Source organism: Molothrus ater, chromosome 2 (genome assembly GCF_012460135.2).
Source record: "Molothrus ater isolate BHLD 08-10-18 breed brown headed cowbird chromosome 2, BPBGC_Mater_1.1, whole genome shotgun sequence".
NCBI classification, from domain to species: domain Eukaryota; kingdom Metazoa; phylum Chordata; class Aves; order Passeriformes; family Icteridae; genus Molothrus; species Molothrus ater.
In genome coordinates, this window is record NC_050479.2 from 72,017,404 (window position 1) to 72,040,886 (window position 23,483).

At 41.1% G+C, this 23,483-nt stretch overlaps 1 protein-coding gene across 1 annotated transcript in view; it reads right to left on the reverse strand.

Annotated features, from left to right (window-relative positions):
• Positions 1–12,926: 12,926 nt before the first annotated feature.
• Positions 12,927–23,483, reverse strand: part of FGF9 (fibroblast growth factor 9) — a 29,809-nt gene continuing 19,252 nt past the window's right edge. The window contains exon 3 of the mRNA XM_036404128.2: positions 12,927–16,399. Within this exon, the coding sequence (XP_036260021.1) occupies positions 16,154–16,399 (246 nt within the window). The 3' untranslated portion in view covers positions 12,927–16,153. The remainder of the gene's footprint in view (positions 16,400–23,483) is intronic.

Below are 23,483 nucleotides of genomic sequence, written 5' to 3' on the forward strand. Positions count from 1 at the left end.
ACTTTACATAAGGTCCTTCTGCCCTGAACCCAGCAGGATTCAAACCTCAGGAGATGGTTTCTTTGTTCACTTACCCAGTGATTATCCAATCCGCCAAGGCCCCCTAAAGTGAGCCCTCCCAAAGTGTGTCTTGCCCCACTCCCTTAAAGGTTTCCCCACTCACCCACAGGCTCTGATCCCTTCCCCACTAACTCACCTCCAGTTTCCATTTCTTGTCCCATACAGGCAGCTACCACCACACAGATTTTCCCACACAGGCTTCCTGGAAGGCCCCTTCCCACCAGTCCAACTGTGATTTCAAGCTTCTTTAAAGCCCCCAGTGTTTTAACAATCTGTAAAGCAAAAGCTACTTCAATCTCACATTAAGCTTGAATTATATCCACCAGGAGCAATAAGATATCTCCCAGGTTATCAATTTTAAAAATATTCTCTGTATTTTATGAGGTAATGAGTTATCTCCCAATTTTAAAAAATATTCTCTCTATTTTACTGCTCACCTCTCTGTCTTTACTGGATCTGTGGTGAAGTTCTCAGCATCTCAGTACTGATGGCAAAGGGGACAGCATTACCATGGCTGGGTACAGCCCAACACGCTGGATGCTGTGTCAGCTCCCCTGGAGTCAATCTGACATTTTTAAGCAATGAAAGAAGCTTGTACTAGGCAAGCTGTGCACAATGAGCAGGAACCTTTTCTTCAATAATAACCTCTAACAAATGGGAATTGAAAAAAACGTTGCCAAGATGTTCGTTTGAAGGTGGAAAATGCTGCCTCCTAAAATTAAATTGCACAAAGCTGGACAAAGAAAGACAGCAAACCACGTGCCAGACAAACTGCCACTCAGCTAATACCTTACTTTCTAAATATAAAAACAATCTACTGCTTACACTGACAGTTCAGCACATAAGCAAGAAGGCAATGATGTATAACACCATACTGAGCTGAGCCTGCAGAAGCACACACTCAACTTAGCTACCTCTCTGTAATTATTTATGAAAGGGTGCTGGGGAGACAGGGTAAAACATGTCCAAAGAAGAGCAGCAGCAGCACAGAGGTTGCTCAGCTGAGCCACTTTTGTCCACAGGGTTTCTCGAAACTCACAGCTGTGAGTGGCCCCCACCAGTGGCCAAGAGACTCCTACCCCTTGCCCTCTCAAGACAATTTGTTGCTCTGTTCCTTTATGCAGCTGTTTACAAACACTTCTTTAAAAATGTCTGCAAGCCAATGCAATAGCTTCTGATATGCTTGGCCACAAAGGCTCTCCCAAAATTTTTCCTGAAACCCATTTCTGGAGAGAAGCAAGATAGAAAATGTTGATCTTTTCTTACCCTTATCACCCCACTCAGTTCATTCAGCACTGTAGAGAGCCTTCTTCAGCCTTAACCAATGTTTGGTACAGGACACCCTGCAGATTTACATGTTTCTTATTTTATTCCATGTCTCATGCAGGCAAAAAGTTACAGCAAGAAAAAGGAAGGAGCAGATATTTTTCTTACTCCTAGTTCTGTACCCTTTAGTTTCTCAATTGGCCAGTACCACCAGCTCACCATTGCTGCACTGGACTTCCCTTACCTTTTTAAATTATAAAAAAATCAATTCACTTTTCTATGAAGCTATTTTTAGATCTAGTTTTAAAAAAATCCATTCATAGACATTCTTTGTAGCTACATTTTATTAAAAAATCTTTCACAAAGACTGTGATTCATAATACCTAAGCTCACGCATAAAATTCTATTGATTACCTAGCAGTTTACAGAATTTCATTATTACTTGAATTTTAAAGCAAAAACTCAAATCTTGGGAAACTCTGAAGATTTCAGTTTTATGTTAATACAAAATCAAATCCTTTTCCCTAAAGCGATAAAATGGATTTTCTTTAGCCAGCACTTCTGATCAATTTTACCCTCATGCTGCTCCAGCATCATCATACTTTCTCATCCTTCAGGTCTTTATAAATTTTCAAAGCTACACTCTGAAACTCTGAGCGCTAGAAGCATCATGATCAATCATCAGCTCCAGTATCTGCTGTGGCAGCTAAAATTGGCTTAAACTGGGAATCTGGAGCTGAGAGCATGAAGTGAGCTGAGAGTAGTACTACTTCTAAGTGTATGCCCTTAACAAAGGAAGGTAAGACATGAAAGTAGATTTCACTTGGTGCTGAAGTTTAACCTTATAAAAATTGTCAGTTCACTAAACTGCAATTACAAAGGTTCCTAATTGTCCTGGTTTGTGTCCCTATGCCAGCTGAACCCAAAAACACAGCTTACCATGAACATGAAGGAAGCCAAACATGAAAGCTCTGACCATGCCTGCACGTCAATGACCATTTGCACAGACAGGTTCTGCCAGCAGCAGGGTCTCAGTGACACCACATTGGTTTGGAGAGAGAGGAAACATAGCAGTTTTCTGAATATTCATCTCTAAATTCCAGGGAATTGTTGGCATTTAAGACAATGTAACATGGCAAATATGTTGAGAAGTTACTTTGATTAATTAGGTATCTCCTGCATTTTGTGTCTTGGCATTTCATGACCCCTTTCTGGGCTAGAAATATTTTAGTACATCAAGGCAGGTAATTTCAGGATCAGTTCTGTCAGAGCAGAAATGGAAAACCTGCAGCACTGACTTTCCAGAATCTTTTCCAGTGAACTAACCTGAATAAACCAAGTTTGGTTTCACAGTTTCTTTCAGCTGGATCCCCTGCCAGTATGAATTTCAAAAGCCTGCATCATGATTCGAACATGTTCCTATGCCAAGTGGTTTCCACTAAGTTAACAAAAAGAAGTGCTCAGCCCCATGCTGCAAATCTTTTCACATTCCAGAGGACTTGAGTAAACGGGCACCGGGTGGTCATTCACATACTCTGTCTAGCAAAACAATGTTCCCAGCTTACTTACACAGAGCAGAAGTGTTCTAGGAATTTGCAAGTGTGGTGTTCTTAGAAACAGTGACCTGCAGCCACTTCTCCTGAAAGCATAAGCCTTACTGGTGGTTTGGGGACAGATACTCATTTGCACTGGAAAGGTCAAACAAGTTTGGGGTGAACAGATTCAGGAGAGCAATAGTGCTGCTCTTCCCCTAGGGGATAGCTCAGTGTTGTTAGCATAGCTCACATCCTGGATGCAGGATTGCTCATATGGGGATGTCCCCAGATGTCCATCTTTTTGTCCATCTAGCTGGAGGCTGTAGGTGAACAGGGGCAAAACCTAAAGATCCCATGAAGAAAATACCTTTAGTATCTATAAAGATACCTTTGGTATCTATATGAACAATAAGAAGACACTGTCAAATGGAAAATGTGAGAAACCAGACTCCATATGGAGCTGGCAGGAATGAACTGTTTGTAGCACTGAGCCCTTAGTGTAACTCACACTATACACATGCAAGTATCAGCTCCCTGCACTCCCATTTTTGCAACTGCAATCACATCATAGTAGGGCTCATCAGATACACTGCAGCTTCATTCAGAATATTTCCACCTTTACCTTTACCACCATTTCCTCCACCTGCTCAGTCTGTGAGGAGGAAATGCCACCTCCTGTTTCCTTCAGTTTTAAAGTAATGTCACATCAGACAAGACTCACAAATTTACTCTTTCTGGTCTGCCATAACAAGAACAACAAAACAATTCAACATTGTGTGACTCAGTCCTTTAGACCTCCTTGTGGCCTGCATGAACTTCCAAAATCCCCTTTTGGGTTTCCCCATCTTGTAATTCCCTCACAGAAGAAAAAGATATGAAAAATAAAAGTTGTGTGCATGACCTTCTGTGAGCTCAGTCTTGTCTTACTGAAAATGTACAACTTAAATATTGTCTAAATTTTACATATAGAAAATATATTTTTCAGACAGGACTTTCCTCTTGAACTGTCTAGCTTAGCTGAAGTTTTCTCACTGAAGATTTTGATTACTATTGTTCTTCCACTGACAGTAAGTGAGGACTCCTATGCCTCTGAGATGGTGTTTTTTCATTTCAGAGGGTTTAAATTATTAAAAAAATCCAGTGAGAAGTTATCCTAGTTGTTACACAATGTCCTTTGAAGTATTTCATTGGGGCTTTTTTACATCTGCAGTTGGTGATTTTGGATATAGTGTGTCAAGTTAAAAAAATACACATCACTTTGAAATAACAACCTTTGTGTATATTTACAATTAAACTAGCTTGTAGAGTAACTTGTATAGCTTCCCTCTCTTTAGATACAAAAGAAGAGAAACTCAGACCTTGCTGAAGCCAACAAGAAAACTCTGATTGGCACAAACAGCACCAGGTGCTCACCTGTAATCTATATCATAAAACCATAATTGGCCATCTCCTTTAAGACTAAACTAAGAGGAATGTTGAAGGTCAGGACGAAGGTGTATTTGCAGCCTGCATAGTTTCTGTACACATTAATAGTCCTTCATGGGTATTATGTTCACATTTTTCAGAATGTATTTGTGGTATTTTATTTGCTAAAGCCTGGTCAGGTGGTCGCTGCTGTCTGAGACAGACAATTATGGCAGTCCCAACCATACCTAACCAGCAAAACTAAACAGAATCTGAGCTTGCCCAGGTAAGCTGTACCTGGTCAGGAGCAGTGCTGCCCATTGTGTATCTCTCTCTATCTGTCTTAGTGACGACACCAGGAAACAGAGAAAAGAAACACCTCTTCAGGAAGGGTGACAAATGCTGAAAGAACACGGTATCTACAGCAGCAGAGCTGTACAGTTTCCTTAATTTGCCTTCTTTTCTGTCCCAGCAGAAGAGGAAGATGAGTTTACAGAATGGCAACTGCCTTACCCACAGGGAATTTGCTTAGCTGAATCGTGACTCATGCTGCTTGTCTTTCCTGGAGTTAGGAGCTCTGCTTTTGCTTATTCACTGCAGCAGCAAAGAAAATCAAAGCTGGGACATTAGACAAGACACAGTCTTATGCCTGGCAGCTGTTGTAATGTTTGACTTTTGGGATCAAATCATCAGCCTAGGTAGGTATTTTTTGGAGGCTAAAAGAAAGGCAAGCAAAGGGTACCCTAAGCAGAAGCTGAACTAAAGCCTATCTCCAAGCCCTCAGGACCCTTTCCAGTGTCCCTGAGGTGCCCTGGGGCACCTCAGGGACTGCATTGTCATTGCTGAAGCTATTGGCTCTGCCTCTGACTCTGAGAGCAGCAGCCTTGACCACCTTGTTGGGCTGCAGCACTGCCCACCTCAGTGCCACAGGCCCAGGCTCACAGCTACTGCCTCCCCACTGCCTGCAAAGTGAAGTGAGCAAGTTTCTGTAGCACTAAAGCAGTAAAGGTCACATAAAGGGAAATTATATTTTGGCCTATTTCTCTGTACTTTGATTTTTAGACACCTTTTCATGCAATTCACACAGGTCAGTCCAAACACTGGCAGCTCAGAAGCTCCAGTAAAGCCAAGGCATGTGAAACAAAATAGGATCATTTCCCCTAAAATTTCCCTGGTCCAGTTTCCACAGTAAGTATGCACCCTTTTCCAACTACTTCTTCTCAAATATGTGTTGTCATGAACATAAATTAAAATCAAGCCTGCTGGCTGCAGAATAATTAGCATACTAAATGGGTTTTTGCTTTCAGAGAGAGGATTTTGTTTCTGAAGGTCACTTTCTTCTGAAGGAGCCAACACACTCTGCTGCAACACATTCTGCTGCAACACACTCTGCAGCAAATGCAGAGATTTAATCGTGTCAACCAAGCACTTCTAGCAGATCTTCTCTTCCTTTGGATGTGCTTAAATAATTGGACACAATGCTCTAATACTTTAAAGCAGGGACAAGGAAGAGGATGAGGGTTTAATAATTGCATCTCATGGCACGAAAGGAACTTTGCTCATTGGAACTCCCCTTATTTTTTATAAAGGAGATGGGGCAAGTCTGCAGTGTATAAAAAATGGGAAATGCTGTGCCCAGTTTTGCACCACACACAGTTCAAGAGGGAAGCATGAAATTGAGAAGGTTTAACCAAGATATTCACAACAAATGACCTGCAAGTGCATAGAAGTTCCTACTGCTGACTAAAGGACAGGGATGATGAGACCCGAGTCAAAATAGGAGCAGAAAATAAATCAAGGGGAAGCCAATGGAATTCCAAGATTGTGTAAATAAATGGGTACTTAGTGAGCAGAAGTGGGAGGGTCCAAGTGACAGAGCCACCACCATTCTGTTTCCGCTCACTACCAAGTAGCTATTCATTTTATTGTTTGTTGTTGAAGTCATTTTTCCAATTATTTAGACTCCAGAAGCAAGAGAGTTGGGGTTTTTGTGTCCAAAAATTGCGACATGAATTCAAGTATTGGCTCAACTACTACTGTTCTAGTCCCCTTGCAATGATAAGATTTGTGCAGCTTAATTTCCTAAATTGCTCTGTAACACACTTCCATCCATGTCTTCCCAGAACCAATGATCTCCTCAAGGAGGGAAAAAGTGGGCAATTGCCTTTGGTTTTTACTTGGAAGTATAAAATACAAAGAAAAGAGGAAAAAACTCCTTGATCTGTGGACTTGCCTGATAGCTTGCCCAAAAAACAATAGTAAGATATAAATTTTCCCATTTGTCTTGATCAAATAATACCGCTAGAAGAAAACCTCCTATTTAAACCAGATGTTCATTCTGAAATTCGGGGAGCTTTTGCTGAGAGAGAGAGGTCAGGGATAGATGCCAGCATTGGAATGGCTTTGGTCCTGCCCACCAGTGTCACTGTTTGAGTGCATGGAGGCCAGGAGGGCTGGTCTTTCCTTGCTCCTCTGAATCAGTGGGCCACCACATCCCTCCTGTACCAGCCCTTACCCCCAACACCCCAGGATGGGTGAATCAAGGGCAGGGAGATTCCCCTATCAGGTACTGGGCATCCTGCCTACTGCTGCCCACAGAGACAAACAGCAGGTCCCAGCAACAGCAGTGGTGGAAGAAGCCCAAGGTTACCAAGTCATCCTACTTGAGATGTTTGACTTTTGGTTCAGGCCAATCTAGAAGTAAACATCTTATTTTCTTTTAATTTTCTTTGTGGTGTTCACAATGTTGTTTTCATCCTATTTATTGCTATGGAAGGCAATAGCAAAATAATACATCCTAACTGGCTATTGGAGACAAAGCAGTGAAAAAGCATGACCTTAGCAAGGAGGAACACCTTCCTAAGAGGAACACCTCTACAAAAATTATTGTTTCATGCCTGTGACAAGGAGAACTGTGGAAGAGAGGAAAACTTCAAGGCTATCCTACCTCCTCTCACTATTAAGCCTTCGTCAGTTGTACTGATCATGCAGATATTGATTTCCTCCAAGCCAGGGCTTAGCCTTAAACTCACATAAAGATCAGTTAGGCACAAATTGCCTGTATCTTAAGTAGCTGTCTGTGGTCAACTGGGAATTTTGCAAAGAAGGAGCGCAGACATCTCCTGGTGCCAGACATGGCCCTTGCTCAGCAGACAGCTTTGTTGTGAGCACCACAATCCAGCACACACCTCAGCAGACCAGGCTCTGCAGCACCCACTCATGTCAACAGTGAGGCTGTTCAGTCCTCAGTATATGGAGAAGAAGTTTTCCAGCCCCAAAACAGACCCTCTTCTCTGGTCTGAGTCCTTTTAGCACCACTTACATTATGGAGCTGACCCTTGAGATGGATTGCTCATTAGAGGTGTGCAACACATGGTCTTCTAAAGCTGGTAAGAAATATCAGTTAGCTGGAAAGTGGAGAAAGTGTGCTTGGGGGAAAAGGGGTAGCACACAGGCAAAGCAGGGAGAAGAAACAGAAACATTTGTGTTTCTATTTCTATTACATTCTGTTTTTATTACATTTCAGACTAACTGTGCTAACTTCCCCCGGCAAACCCAGGAACTTTCTTGTCCCCCTGCTTAGATGAGCCCTGTTTTTGACAGGTCTCTTTGCTGCCTCTCCCTCCTCTCCACAGGGACATGGCTTCCCTGTTTCAGAGAGACTTTCCCTTCAGTGCAGACAAGTTCCTCAGCTTGTCTGAGTGAGCACTTTGCCTTGATGGAAGTTAACCCTGGAGTTGGGCGGCAGCAGCTGCAGGGAGGTTTGAGAGGCATCTGCAGCAGGTGGGGAGGTAAGCACTTCTGCTGTGCATCAGAGGCCTGGCATACCCGTGTAACAGCTGAATATGGTCTCCAAGACTACATCTCTGTGAACAAATCACATTTTCCATTAAGAAAGAAATGGATGCTCAGCTGCACACTACTTCATGAGCCATGGAACACTTACCTACCATCACAACTAAAAATATGGCTACAAGTAACACAGCTTTGACTTCAAAATTTCAACTCGGGAGTATCTTGGCTAATTTTTAATTGCTTATTTAAGCAATACAAGAGAGGAAGTGGAAATAAACAGGTTCACATGTACTGTCAAGCCTGTTCATCTAGTTTTGAGGGGAGGGTTTAAGATTTCACAGCCACCAAATTTGTACAGCAAAGACTGTTCTTGACACCTGAGATCAGAACTTTGCTTGTTTTCCACTTTGCTGCTACAGAAGAGTGGGGATACTCCTGGGATCCCACCTAATCTAATCAAGCAGGCCTGTTTGTTCTAAAGAGAAAGAAGGCTATGAGATGCTTCTAGCAGAGTACCTGTGTCTATGTAACAACTCACAGAGAGTACAGAGGGAAAACACCAGTCTACTCAGAGCAGCCTTCAGACATACACCAACAGTGCATTTTTCAGATAGATAATAAAGCCATAAAAGTAGAAACATTAATTAGGTGCATGGAATATCGGCTGAGGTGGGAAAGATAAGAGGTGCAAATTCTACTGAAGTCAAGCATGAACTCCTTCATGTGGTCCTGGAATGAGGAAGGTAGTCTCTTGCTGAGGGAACTGCTTGTGCAGTACAATAAACCAAAAGACAGCAGCTTCCTTTCTACACCAAGCAGCCTGGCAGGCACATTGTTATAGAGGCTGGAACAAGCAGGGACATTCCACTTGGAAGAGAGCAGGCTGATCTCAAGCAGCAGGAAATGTCACTGACGGTGGCAGCGTGTAACACCATCCCCTTAGCAGAGCATTCGTGGAGTTCACTGTACATCAACTTCACAGACATTGACAAAAGCTTTTGCTAAGATGACAGATAATATCAATTGGAAAATAATGGGATATTAGAGAATCCCAGAAAGACAGTTAAGAGTATGGAAATCTGTTGAGAGGGATCAGAGCATGAGCAAGTTCACATTTGCCTCCTTCAAACCCACTAGAGGTAAGGGGTAACATGCAGTTTTCTTTTCTTTCACTGTTTCTTCAAAGTTTTTTTACTGAGTAAAGACTGACTTGATTGGTAATGAGATTACACTGGACTCAATCACAACTACAAAGTACAAGTTTCATTGATAGCATCAGCCTAAATACCCAAATACCACAAAATTATATTAGGAAGGTTGAGGTGATAGGAAGAAACACCTTAAAAATACTGGAAAGGTGTGGGTTTTATTAGAAGGAGGAGAGCTAATACAGGAGAGCACATAACACAGCAGGCTATTTGGGAGTGATTCCCATGCACATTGAAGAGGCCAAAAGATCTGCTTTCCTCCAAAGGACAGTGGAGTGGATGGGAGACAGTGAGGAAAATATCCTTAATCGAACTGGGGACGTGAACCTGACTTTCATTCTTCAGAGAACAGTTCAGGTCTTACAACAAAAGAGATTGACAACCAAATTGTGCCTCTTTAACACACATTTCAAGTCCTTATAATTCAATGAGTTGCCAACACGAGTAATTCAACATGGCTGATCAAGAGATTTCAAGTTAATAAGGTGATGTCTACAATGTCAGTTTAGGTGTTAAATTATCTTAATGGATAATAAACCAAGGCTTGCACAGAACACTTAGTGAAAGGAGAAATGGAATGGATACACCATATCCAAATAAACTGACATTATATATTGAACACCCTTCTAATGGTCACAGTAGGGACCCAAACCATCCTGAATGGGAAGATGCAAGCACTGATTTCTTCTGGAGCCAAACCACACAATCTATCAAAGATGAAAATGCACAGAGAACTGTTTACCAGCAAGTCTTCTGCTTCCCAGGAATGAAGATAAGACGGACCTACCATGCAAATTCCTTGTGAAGGTTTGTGAAATTAACTCCAGTCCAAGAATAAAAAACATGGATTGTAGCAGAAAGAAGAGAAAAGGAAAAATAAGAGTCCTGCCTGAGAAGTTACAGCCTTGCCAGCCAAAACATTAGAGATTTAGAAAATTGGCTTAACCGAAGAAGCCAGAGATAGATAATTTGACTGCAACCACTTCTGTGTGTGGACATTCATAACAAGCATAAAGATTTCTAAAAAGCAATAGAAATCATGCTACATAAGAAATACAAAAGAAAGAAGTATGCATTCAAGAGCGCAGCTGTGAGGGAGTATTTCAAGACACTGTTTCAATGTTTACATCTACTCTCTCAACAAGGGTAGAAATAACAATAATAATTTTAACTAAAGCTACCCTCTGCGGGGGCAGGGGGAGCTTGTCAATAAAATGAATGAGTTCCAACATTACAGAAATGCTCTTTTCACCTAGACTGACTGCCTCCAACTGTAAGATATACATAAATCCAGACCCTCTGGACATGGAAAAAAATATCTACAGGGCATATTTTGCATATCAGCATAATTTGACTGCCTGTGATTTCTCAAAAAAACAGAAATGTGAGAAACTTTTTGACAGTTCAGTCTAATTCCAGAATTCTTTTGGCTATGTAGTTGCTAGTTGTGAGTGATGCACATAAAAATAATTTCCCTTAACCTAAAGGAAAAGAGGGTCAGGTTTTTGGGCTTGTGGGGGTTTTTTGAGGTTTTCTGCTGTTGTTGTCTTTTGGTGGGGTTTTTTAGTTTTTGGGGGTGGGATTTTTTTGGTTTTTTGGTTTTTTGCTATGAAGTGAAATCTCTTTTGCATCACTAAACAATATAGAGCTAAAATTTATTTTATACACAGCTCTCTGTGACAGGATATTTGTGAGAGGTTGTTCAGGCAACAGATGCAGGTTTAATAAAGCTGGCATGACTTGAGGATCATTTGGAAAGATTTCTCCCATGATAACAACAACATACAAGGTATTAAAGTACAATTAATGTTGTTGCCCTCCATGTAATAGATATGGTAAGAAAAGGTCATCCTATGGACTGCTAACAGCTACTCTGAGCACAAGAGCAGCATCTTTGCAAGGCATGTGATCCTCTATCCTAACCCAGAATCACATGGCAATTTTCCTGCCCCAGGGTTCAGACCAGAATAACTCTGAAAAATTATACAAAGGCAGCTGGACTTCAGAAATCATGAATGAAAATATAAAATAATCATTTTCACTATCATTGGGTAGAAAAAACCACACACACAAGATATTAAAGGTAGAAAACCATGAGGAGAAAAAAGCAAAAAGACTGGGTTTTATAAATTACTTTGCAGGTGGAACTTGGTTGTTATTCTCAGTTAAAATTTCCAGAACACCATTAAATATTTTCTGCTTTCAAACTTCTGGCATCTGACTGGCCAGACACCTTCACAAATTTTTGTTTCTAATCACTAATTGTCTTTTGAGACCTAGATTTAAGGTGCCAGTTATCCATGATCTGCATACTTTAATGCCAAAGAGTTCAGCAACAAGCTCTAGAGCAGGCTGTTCCAGCTTCTTGACAAGAGGAGATGAGTTTTTACTATTGGAACTTACTTGAGGGCCAGTTGGGAAAACCATCTTGTAGTGGTATGGAAAGGCGAAAGATAACAAAAAGGCAGGACAGAAATGACTTATGAACAAACTATGGAGAGCTCTAACAATTTAAGAACAGAGATAAAATTCTGGAAAACAGAAGCCTTCTGGTTTTATTCTCAGATCAGTAAACAATGGGCCACGTGGAATAGAATATTGAGGATTACATGGTTGTCTACTTCTTTCCCCAGTTTACCTACAAACACAGCTGCCTGCACATACACAGCTAAATGAGTAGAGGTCTGAGTTTCCAAGATTTTCATCAAAATTCCAAAGAATCTGGAACCTCTCCATTTCTGCAAAGCAAACTGCAGTTTTAAGGAGCCTGGTCTCATCTCGAGGTTTCCTCGTGTACCTCATGGGGACCTTGTGAGAATTCACTAGGTGGGACAGGAGTTCATACAAAAAGGTATTCAGCATGGCTCACAGCCTATCCATTTCTACTCCTATAATCATGAGTAACAGAGCTGAACCTTAGAGACACTTCCTTGCTTGGTACAAGAGGCAGAGCAGAGCATAAGCTAGGACTGAGAAGGCCATGCTGCAGAAGCATCTTCTCTTACCTCTTGCAATATTCTGTACACAAAGAAACTGCCTCAGAAGCATCTTTTTAACTCCTTCCTATTTGCATATTTATTAAACTCACATTTATCTTATTTTCAGGGGGGAAAACAGAAGAGCTTGATTTTTTAGGCCAGAGTCTCATCTCCAGCCTCCACATCTCATGTCATTTTCAAAATACACCCTTTTTTTTTCCGTCCAGTTGGCAGGCAGTTTGAGTCCTGCACTGGTTGGTAGAAACTTAAGGCAATTTTCCTAGGATTTTTCTCTTTCAACTCTGCACTGCCCAGCTGTGCCAGGTTTCATTCCCCCCACATATGTTTGAGAGTGCTGCCTTACACATTACCAAATGCAGCTCCACACCAGCCCATATTATAACACTGGTCTGGATCTCCATCATCTTTTGGGCCATACTGCTTGCCCAGACAGATATGCTTCAGGTGGAATGCTAATACAATTCTTGCCAAAAAGACATCTCCCTGCTTTTTTGCAAATTAGCAGAAAGGCATAGAAAACATTGATGATTTTTGTCTTCCTGGAATATTCTCACACTCTTTCTAGGAATAAGCAAGGACATCTCTCTGCCATCCCATTATTACACATGTGCACAGTTATAAGAAAATGCTCTGAAGGGACATCAAGCAAATAATACCAGTTTTCAAAATTCTATAGCAATATATTTATACAAATTACAGAATTCTGTATGTATTTACACACCATTACAGAATACCAAGTAAAAATAACACCAATCATTCTTTTCTTTTTCCCTCAGATTTTTCTTCAGGTCAATTTTAGAGCTCGAGAAAGGTGCCAGATGGGCAGCACTAGAAGGTGAAGACTTCTCTTTGTCCAAGCACAGGAGGAGAGGCACTGCAAGCCTCCCTGCTTTGCCGTGTCAGCTCTCTGCAGCCCTGATTTAGCAGGATCACATAAGGAGCAGGAGGGTGTCCATACCCCTTCACACCTTCCTGGCAAAGGAGCTGAGCAGCACCCAGGTGACAATGGCTTTGCCCATCCCCCACCCGAAAAACAAACAGAAATCGCTCATTTTACACAAGGGACTGAACAGAATCTGTTGTTCGCTACCCTGAAACAGGCCAAATTTGACCCAGTGAACCTGCAGGGAGTGGCAAACTGCCAGCTCCTGGGCCATCCAGTCTTGCAGTAATGCCTAAGTTAAATTACACGTTTCTATATTTACATAAAGTCAGTATTTACACACCATTACGGGTTATTCGAGTAAATCGGTTACAGTTTATTTAGAAGGACTGCCATAAACTCATAACATTTTTCTTGAGTTTAATCCTTTCTGTAGAAAAATACAAAAAAAAATAAATTAAATAAAACATGTTAACTAGTAGTAATGATTAGCCTATGACTAAAAAAATCCAAGTCAATTTAACATTAAGACTTTAACTGTGGCCTAATATTGCGGCCTCGACTCAGAGTCATTTTAACCTTTGCAAATAATTTCCTGGTGTATGTCAGATTTACTGAAACAGCAGAGAGTTGCAACCTCCCTTCCTCATGGTGGGCTTGATGCATTTACCACAGAGCAGTGAGCCTTGGTCCTGTCCAGAAGCGCCTTTTCTTCTCCTACAATCTCTGCATCACCCACACGAATGGTCCGGCACCCAACCGACCCACAGCAGCCAAACCATCCGAGCCCCAAAGGCTGGGACACAAATGTGTGGGCTGCAGCTGAAGGCTGCGAATTCCCAGGCAATAACAGTCCCTAGACAGGTACCCTACAAATCAACTAATGTAATTTATGTCTCTTTATCATCCATGAGCAATCACAACAAAACGCCATGTTGTGTTTGAGATCACTGATATCGCCGGTTGAGACATGGCTCCTCCTACCTGCTTCAGCACGGACAGGGAACGTTTGTTCAGCACACTGAGCCAGAGGTCATTCCAGAACAGAAATAAATTTCAAACCATATAAATCAGATGGACAAGGGTGCTGTAGAGCAAAAATTTCTTAATTACCAGTAGGCTACAACCTTTTACATCACTCCTCCAAAGGAGCCCCCGTGCGTATGCAGACAGCAAGGGTGTCAGGACCAGCCCTGCTCCCAACATATCCAATGGTGAAGGCTACACTCAACTTAATGGCACTGGATTGAAATCCTAAGGGATAAAACAACTACAAAATGCATTTTTCATATGGATCCTAACATGGTTTTCGTCTCTTTTTTTTTCCTCTTTTCTTCAGAGTATTAGGGGAAAAAATGCCTCTTCCTGAGGGTTAATTTCCAAATGGTAACTGCTAATCAATGTGTTCGTGTGCTTATCTTAAAATGCTACATACCCTTAAATATTATATACTGTCTCCTCACTTAGGGTTCATGAATATTTGAACATACTTTAGGAAAAACAATAAAAATAAGTCTAATACTGTCCCCCTCATTGTCATTATTGATAGAGATTTATTAGTTTCATTTTGCAAGTTTTACTTTAGGAAGGGTGCTAATATCATGTATTATGACAGTTCACACTGAAAGCAATTTTCCATAAAAGGTATTACAATGACCCCTATGGAACTTGTATAATTTCATAGTAGATAGTCAAGTGCACAAATAAACATGTTTACAAGAGTGATCCTGTTAACCTGGTTCTTGCCCTCTGAAATATTTATGTGTTCTTTGTGGAATCTTAAAATTAGTATAATTGTTGTTGGTATTACTTATGTTGTTTCTGGCATTCTCTTTAGGAAAAAAAATAGCATATTTATCATTTAGCTTTGGTATAATCTGCAATAGGTTTTAACAAGTAGAATATATTCCAACCCCTATATTTTCCACAGCTGTGAAATTTACAATGATGTAAGAAGTCACTTTATCAGAGAGGAAATATTACAGACACATAAAAAAAAGTTGAAGACCCAGTTTTCTCTTTAATCCTCTGGGGTAAGCTATGAAACAAGCAGTCAGAAGAGTGAGGACTCAGTGTCATGAGTGGTGTGCATACTTGTACAATAATACGGGCACAAAAGAGATTGTCGCCTTTAGTACATGAGGGTCACTAGAATTTATTATTGTTATTACCTTTTTATTGTTGGCTTTTTTTTATCCATGCACCTTTATATTTACTTGCATGAATTTACCACAGGTTCATAGTGGCCTTTGCCATTTCAATGCTTACAGAGCCTAAAGCTTCCAAAATGCCTATCTGGCCTGTACATATTTCATTAAAAATAAACTCTATATAATAAATAAATATATAAAATAAATAAAATGTTGCCTTTGGAATTTCTATAAATAAATTTAACTTTTTATTTTTATTTTTTTTACTAAGAGGTCTTTGCTTTAAACTCAGTGGGGTGAGACCCAGAGAGCGATTAACTGAAAAGTCTCTTGTTTAAGTAAGACTGCACCCTCCATGCCTTTGTAAATGCAGCGTACACTTGAGCAGGCCACCAGCCAAAAATCCTGATGAATCGAAGTATGGCAGCTATGCTGATATATGACGAAGTACAACTGATCAAAAATTTAAAAGCGTGTCTATTCCCCAGCATGCATCAGGCCTTCCTCCTCCTCCTCCTCCTCCTCTTCACCCTCCTCCTCCCCTCGACTCCTCTCTCTCACGCTCTCACTCCCATTCATCCTCTCCCTTCCTCTCTCTCTCGCACTCACTCTCTCGCGCTCCCTCTCGTACTAAATCAAGCGAGTGGGCATAGGCTCTCCTCCAGGAGGACAAACCTTTAAGTGCAGAACAAAATCAGCATGTTCCATCCAAGCCTCCATCATACATTATGCATGCGACAAAGTTTGGCAACAGTGGAGCTGATGTGATGACACAGCTAATCAATAAGAACCCACCGCATGAAACCTTTATAGTGGTTACTTTTTAAGGGCTCAAGTGAAGGAATTGTCTTTGTCAACTTTGGCTTAAAATATCCTTATATAGTTCTGGTACTTTCTCAGGGTCCACTGGTCTAGGTAAAAAATGTGTAAATTTTTGATGCCGTTTAGTCCTAGTCCCTTCTCTTGGAGTCCCATCTTTATTTAACGCAACGTAGTACCGTCTTCCAGTGTCCACATGTTTATATAGATTTGATGAATATGTGTTATACCAGTTTTCTTCAAATTGCTCTCTGAATACACACTCCTGGGTTAATTTTTCCTGTGGAAAGAAAAGAAAGAGCAGTAAGGAGACAGCCACTAAAATAAGCTACTTGTTAAAGAATCACTACTTTAATGGCTTGAAACTGGTATCTCCTCAATAAATTGCAGAATAAACTATTTCAATTCTCCCAGTTTTAGCTACGAAGATCTGTATTGCTGGTGTTTCAGGAGGCAGTCAGAAGGGTGGATAATTCTATGTGAAGCAAAAATGACTCTCAAAGCCTCACTGCCCAAATCAATACCATAACAACAAAGATAAAAACAGATACTTTTCATTTCTGAGAGCTCCCAAGCAGCTCACAAGACCTTACTGGACTTCTGTAACAAATTGTCTCAATGGTGAGTGCAGGCATTCAAACAAACAGATATAAATAAAAGAAATTAGAACCAGTTTGCAGGGCTGTAATAAAATTTACAGTCTTAAAATCTCTATGTCATTTCAACGCATGGAGAACTTGGTGCATTTCATTAATTTAAAGACATGCAATTTGCTAGCCTTCATTTGATTTATTATTTGTATCATGAAGACACAACCCAACAGAGCTTCAAACCGGAACATGAACCCTGTGTGCTGAGATGAAGTAAGCAAGGAAAAGCCCTCCAGGTTTGCATTGTCAGGGTTGTCCTTGTGTCCCATCCTACTGAGGACAGGACCCACTGAGGATATCGACCATTCATCAGATCCCCCTGCCACCATAGAATCCCACTCCTTCCAGTTGACCCACTTCTTCAGTCTGTGCGTTGCCTTCCACATCCTTAAGATTGCTTAAATTTGCTTTTTAAAAAATTGCTTAATAGAGTGCTTAAAACACAGCACCTGATAACCAGACTCATTTTAGGAAGGACTCACACAAATTACTGGGAAAAAAGGTGGTGAGCATGGGAGAGCTGATGGAAAGCTGGCAAAAACAAGCCTGAAAATAGTCTTTTCATCAGGCACAAGAAAAGAATAGTGATAATTCAATGTATTTTTTGCAACAAGTTCTCATTTCAATAGCACTCACATCAACCATACCCAGCTTCCAGCTGAGGATCCATTTCTAATTATTACAAGTTTCCATACAATGCATGTGTTTTACAGATATTAAATCTTAAAACAGTTCTTTTAGATTGGAGCGTGGAGATGGGAAAAAAGAGACCAAGGCCCAGATGCAGCAATGTATGGCACCTAAGGCATAAACCTGTGCCTGCACACAACTAAGGAGCCACAGCTCAAGCACCCCTAAGAAACCACCTTCCATGACTTTACCAAGGAGCTTCCCAAGGTTTACCACCACCAAACCCAGCAGCTTTCCTGAAGCTGCAGGTGCCTTTGCAGCCACCTCTGCTGCTTGAGACCTCAGCTCACAACCCTTTACCAAACCAGTGTGCTTTGGCCCAGATGTTTCACTGCTGCGTTGTGTGGCAAGCACTCTGCTCCCAGGGCAGCCCACTTGGGCTGGGGACAAGAGAGGCCCAAGGAGCCCTATATACCTTACAGAAGACAGCCAGGAAGTATTCCTTGTGGGGGAAACAACCCTGTGCAAATGGGGAAAGGAAGCCAACACCCCTCTGCACCTGTACAAACTGGGTATTGAGCTGCAAAGACAGAGTCCTCCTCAAGCCCTCCCAAACACCTGAAGGTTTGGGATTTGGAGGGTTATTCTAAATTAAATTTGTGGCAACTCCAGTAGGCAAGAAAGGCAGCAAGTAAGCTGCTCCTGACTTCCCCTTTAATGGGTACCTCATTACCACTCATAAAGTAGAAATCCCAGACAGGACCTGGTTTCACATGTTCAACACCTGAAAATTCACTGTGGCAGTGACCATATCCCTTTGTGGATGTGATAACTTTTTTTTAGAGTAATTCCTGACTTTGACATTTTTAGTTCAATTTTTTTTAGTTCAATTTAATTTTTTTAGTTCGGTTTTTTTTACTTCAGACAGAGCAATAGTCTACAATGGTTACAGGCAAAAGAAGCACAAATCTGTTCACATTAAACCCTTATCTGTGGGCCATACCCTGCAACCTCCTATTGATAATTGCCTCTATGTCCTTTGCCAGCTTGAAACTGCAGCCGCATTGAGCATCACCAGACCAGCAGCAGCTGCCAGTTACACCCATTGCAGTATTCCCCTTGCACAGCCTCAAAAGTACAAACTATTATAAAAGGTAATCTGCTGCAGAGAGGATTATCTTTAAGTATAGATTTCATTAGTGGTTTATTTTGCATGAGGTTTAAAATCATCTGTGTTTGTCCTAAGGCAGATTCAGATGCTAAGGAGTATTATATACTGGACTTATATAAGTTTGTGGGGAAAGAGAAACTAATTCAAATTGTTTTCCTGCTCTCAGAAGGCAATAGGATCACATGACAAGCACTGCAGAAGAACTCCCTGCTAAAAATAGCAGCATTTTAGGAAGATATTTCAGTCCTGTCGTGAATTCATTAATTATTCACTTCATCTGCGGTTTTTTTTAGCATCATCATAAATTTCTATCTTTGCAAGAACTACTTCCCCATGCCCTGAAGGAGAAATTTTAAAATAGCCTCTCTTTATCTGGCAGGTTTGATGGATCATGACAGTGCTGTGGTACACATAACTAGCAGACCCTGAATCAGGGTTTGCATTGTACTGCACTCTGGATGAGTTAAATGGATTTCAAGCTCACAAATTCAATCTTCATTTTACAAGCTTATCCTATTTTAACTTTCTATTCATTTACAAGACAGCTACATCTCTTTTGTCCTTCAAAATTCTCAGAAATTCATGTACAAACGTGAGGCAAATACTTCAACATGAACATGACAGAGCAATCAGAATGTGGGATCAGGTAGGCAGGACATTAACAATTACCCTTTAAAAGAAATTAAATTATTTCTTTATACAGTCAAGCCTTTTCCTTCTAGGAGACTTAGAAATTCTGGTTGTGGTCAGACACCATTGGAGTAAATCAGTGTTGACAACTTTGGATCAGATCCTGTAAGTAATGTGGCACACTGAAATCCCATAATATCCTTCTTCCCATGCCCTAGGAGATTCTTACAATGATATCTCATCTAATACCAAGACAGACAGAAATCAGCATCCACCAGAACAGTCATTTATGCAGAATCCTTTGGTCTGGAAAGGACCTTTAAGATCCCAGAGTCCAACCATTAACCTAACCTTGATGAGCCTACCCCTAAACCATGTACCACCATAGCCCTTCATAGCATTAATACCTTATGCTCACATTTTAAGTATGCATGTCTTTATTCCAGCCAGAAATGAGCATAACACAGAGGTGAGGCTGGTCCATCCTGCCAACATCACCCTTTGTCTCTCCATCTTAGGAAGGGAAAGTCTTGCTCTAAACCGACTCTCCCAGTATGGAAAGGATATGGTGTTTCCTGATCACATTTCTCCTTCTGGCTATGACTTTTAGAAAGTCCCTCTATGCACACTTGAAGAGCAAGATTTAGCCCTACAATACAGCAATTTTTGCATACCTTTATTCCAGCAACTGACTTCTCTATCAATTTTCCAGTGCAAATATTTCCTTGCACCATACTTAAAGTTGCTGGACATCTTTGTCGAAAGCTGACACAAATACCAAACATACCCAACTGGAACAGCTATGGAAAGTAACCTGCATTCCTGTGAAAGGGGAGGCTGCCTGCCTTGCTCAAATCATTTAATTCAGGGCCAAATAAGGAGGTGACCTCAAAATTATATAAATCAGATGTTGCACCACATTCCACATGTTTTCTGTGAGAGCTGTTCATAGAGTATTCAGCTACGAAGTAATTGATTTTCATTTTGCTACATTTCCATGCTTCACCTGTTTGGTTTTTTAACCTGTTACTTAACTCAGAATGTGCAAATTATCGCATTGTACAAAGATGCACATATTATAAAGACAAAACCCCGAGAAAGATTTAATTCAGAAAACTGCTAATGGCTGGTCAGTGTTAGCAAGCTCAGGACCCCTTTCCCTTTTTACATTCTCCACCACCTAACAAGGAAAGAAAATAATTATGTTATCCTATCTCCAGGCAGATTGACTAAAAGTCAGATTCTAAAGTAATAAAGTGCATGGTTACAGGCATCAAATGAAAGTTCTGCTAGCTTGTTTTAAAATAGCTATCCATGTGAAGTGGTTAATTGCAAATAAGTAGAAACACGTAAAACACATGTATACTGCTCAGAGAATGGTTTCATGACTCTAAAGAATGTAAGACATCCGTGCTGCTTGATACTTGAAAGAACAGTACAGGGTCCAATATAAAACACATCAATACTCTTTCTTTCTTTCTTTTAAATAACCCTATGGAGCTAAAACTTCAATTTACTTTGTAATCTGATAAAAGAAAGCCTCTTCAGACCATCATTCCTAAAATCACAGCAAGTACCTTTCATGCCAAGCAAACTACTCTGTTCTATGCCATGTGTAGTTCTCCCTTTTGCAAACTGCTACACTGATTCAGCAGAGACAAGAAAACACCTAATCCAGAAGTCCAAACAACTATTAACAAGAAATATATCTGATGTAGTCAACACTTCCTGTATACCTGCTGCACACTAACACCTTGTTAATCCACCCTGTCTTAATAAAAGTCATGTTTATATGTATAATCTCCTGAGTAATTTCATGGAAATCCCTTATTATGGCTACATGGCATTACTGAAAACTGCATATGTAGTGAAGGGAAACAAAGAAAAGCCCTATTCTCCTCTGAAGCAGTTTGCTTTGCTGCTCTGCCTACCAACACACACATTTTACATGCCATTGGCCCTTCCCATGCTGTAATGCAAACAGCCTCTAGAACACACTATGTTCAGCTAATAATTAACACTCATCCAGAGCTGTCATAAATAAGGGTCTAGCTTAGCATTTGCTGTGGCATTTTCTATACTCTCATGCTCAGCCTGTTCGTTTCTGGCTGGGTGAACCACCTCCAGCCACAATGAGAAGCCAAATACCAGTGTCCAAGCAGCACCACTTTCTTTTCCAAATTAGACCACAGTGTGAGTCAAGGCCTGCACACTGTGTGTCTGACTTGGTAAGTGTCACAGAGCTTTCTTTGATGAGTTTCTCCAAGCAGCCTCTTTTCAGAATGCTTTGTTTGATAATTTGACAGAACATGAAATAAATGGGGAAAAAAATAGTCTGCCAAGAGGACTAGCTGACTGGTTTTTGTGTTTGTGTCAGTAGCTCTCCAAAAGCCTTTTAGACAGGAAAGCCTTTTTCTTTTTTAGCAGGAAAGCCTTCAGGGCCAGAGGAGAGACAAGCAGTCAGGCACCAATGCTGCCACTGATATACATTTCATATTCCATGGCACATTAAATAAGATGAGGGAAATCAGGCAAGGTGTCCCTGGCAAAACCACAGTTAGGCAACTGCATTCTCCCTACCTGAGGTCACCTTGTACTCTCACAGAGTACATCCAGTATCCATCTTACTTGCTTCCCCTAAACCTCTTAGTTAATTTGTATAAAGTTTTTATTATACATCAATCCCCACTTACAAAATAAAAATCAAGCGCATCTGTTCTGTGCTGCTGCCATGCAGAAGTAATGATGGTGCTTAAAGATTAGCATCTTTCATACAAAAAGCTTGTAAAGATCCCAAGATCCAGCAGAACTTGAACCCCTTGGGATCATGATTGCCAAAAGCCACAACACAACACCTACATAGATGCAGACCCTGTGGTACTTCCAGGTCCTGATGCAGACAACAGAAAAGCAGCACTTCCTGAGCACGGTAAGCAGACTCCAGTACCAACAGTAAAATCCCAGGACACTGTCAGTGCAAGAGGGATTTCAATGCTTCAGCCCTTTGTCCCATTGCCACTCTTCTCCTGCTCCCTTGCTCTCCACACTATCAAGAACCTTCTCTGGAGAGACCAGGCTGGCACAGAGCACTGTGCTACACCGGGGCTGTTTACAGAGCTCTTCTGATGTGAGCTGCAGGATGAGATGCCAATTAGGCCTCCATCCATTTTTGCCACTGCCAACTCCTCAGCTCTTGGTTTTACTGATATCCTCTCCTTTGAGATTTCAAGTTTGCAGCATCTGTCAAGCCTTAAGCATGCCCTCCTTGGACATGAAATCATTATGGGACGAGCAGCCCCACTGTGCCTGAGGATAGGCAGCCCATCAACAGCCATGCCGAAGTTCACAAAGGCTGGGTTTATATCTGCTCAGCCAAGCGCATGAGATGAAAACTCATTTTCACCTAAACACCCAAGATCTGCTCATGACGCTGTTGGAAGTCTTGACAAAACTCCAGGGGCAGATCTCAGGCTACATAAGCTGTCACAGTGTCTTTTCTCTGGAAGCTGACGAGCTTCCTTCTCCACACCACAACAGAACAGGACCAGGACAAAGTCGACTCTTAGAAAACAAATAAACAAGCAGGTCTGTTCCCCTCCCTTCCACACCAGCAGATCTGGGCCCACACTGTGTCATTTACTAGTCACACTTCTAACCTCTACTTTATTTTTGATTCCCTTGGCACAATAAAGAACTGCAGTCATCAATGTTATCTAAGCATCTAATTCATAACGCTTGGCTGAACCCTTCCAAGAATCAGAAAGCAAGGTGGTATTCAGAAATCTGATACAGGGGCCAGAGCCAATTTTTAAAGAAGATGGGAGAAGGGTTCCCGTCAGCTTAAATGGAACATGGATCAGCCTTGCAATGATAAAAAGGCAACAAATATTTTAAGACATTAAAAGAACCATTTCAGGCATGCTCAGATTTACTGAAAGCTGTAACTTGACCTTCCCCAGCTCCCCACTCCACAAATTCTCTTCTATCAAAAGACAACCTGTATTTCAAAGCAGGGCTGCCACCCTACAGCTACACAGTCTTTAGCCTGAATACCAGTTAAGGTTTTACCCAGACAGAGATTTGTAAATAAAACATGCTTGCCTTAAATCTAACTAAGATGGAACAAGTGTTTTGTCAGTATTTTTTGCCTTGTTCTGCAGTTCTCTAAGCACGGAACACAGCTTTAAAGAACAGATAGACCTCATTCAGCAAAAAGTGCTGTTTAAGTGAGCTAAACTCACATGCAGAAAACATTGTAAAGTGAGGGATAAGAAGTACTTAAT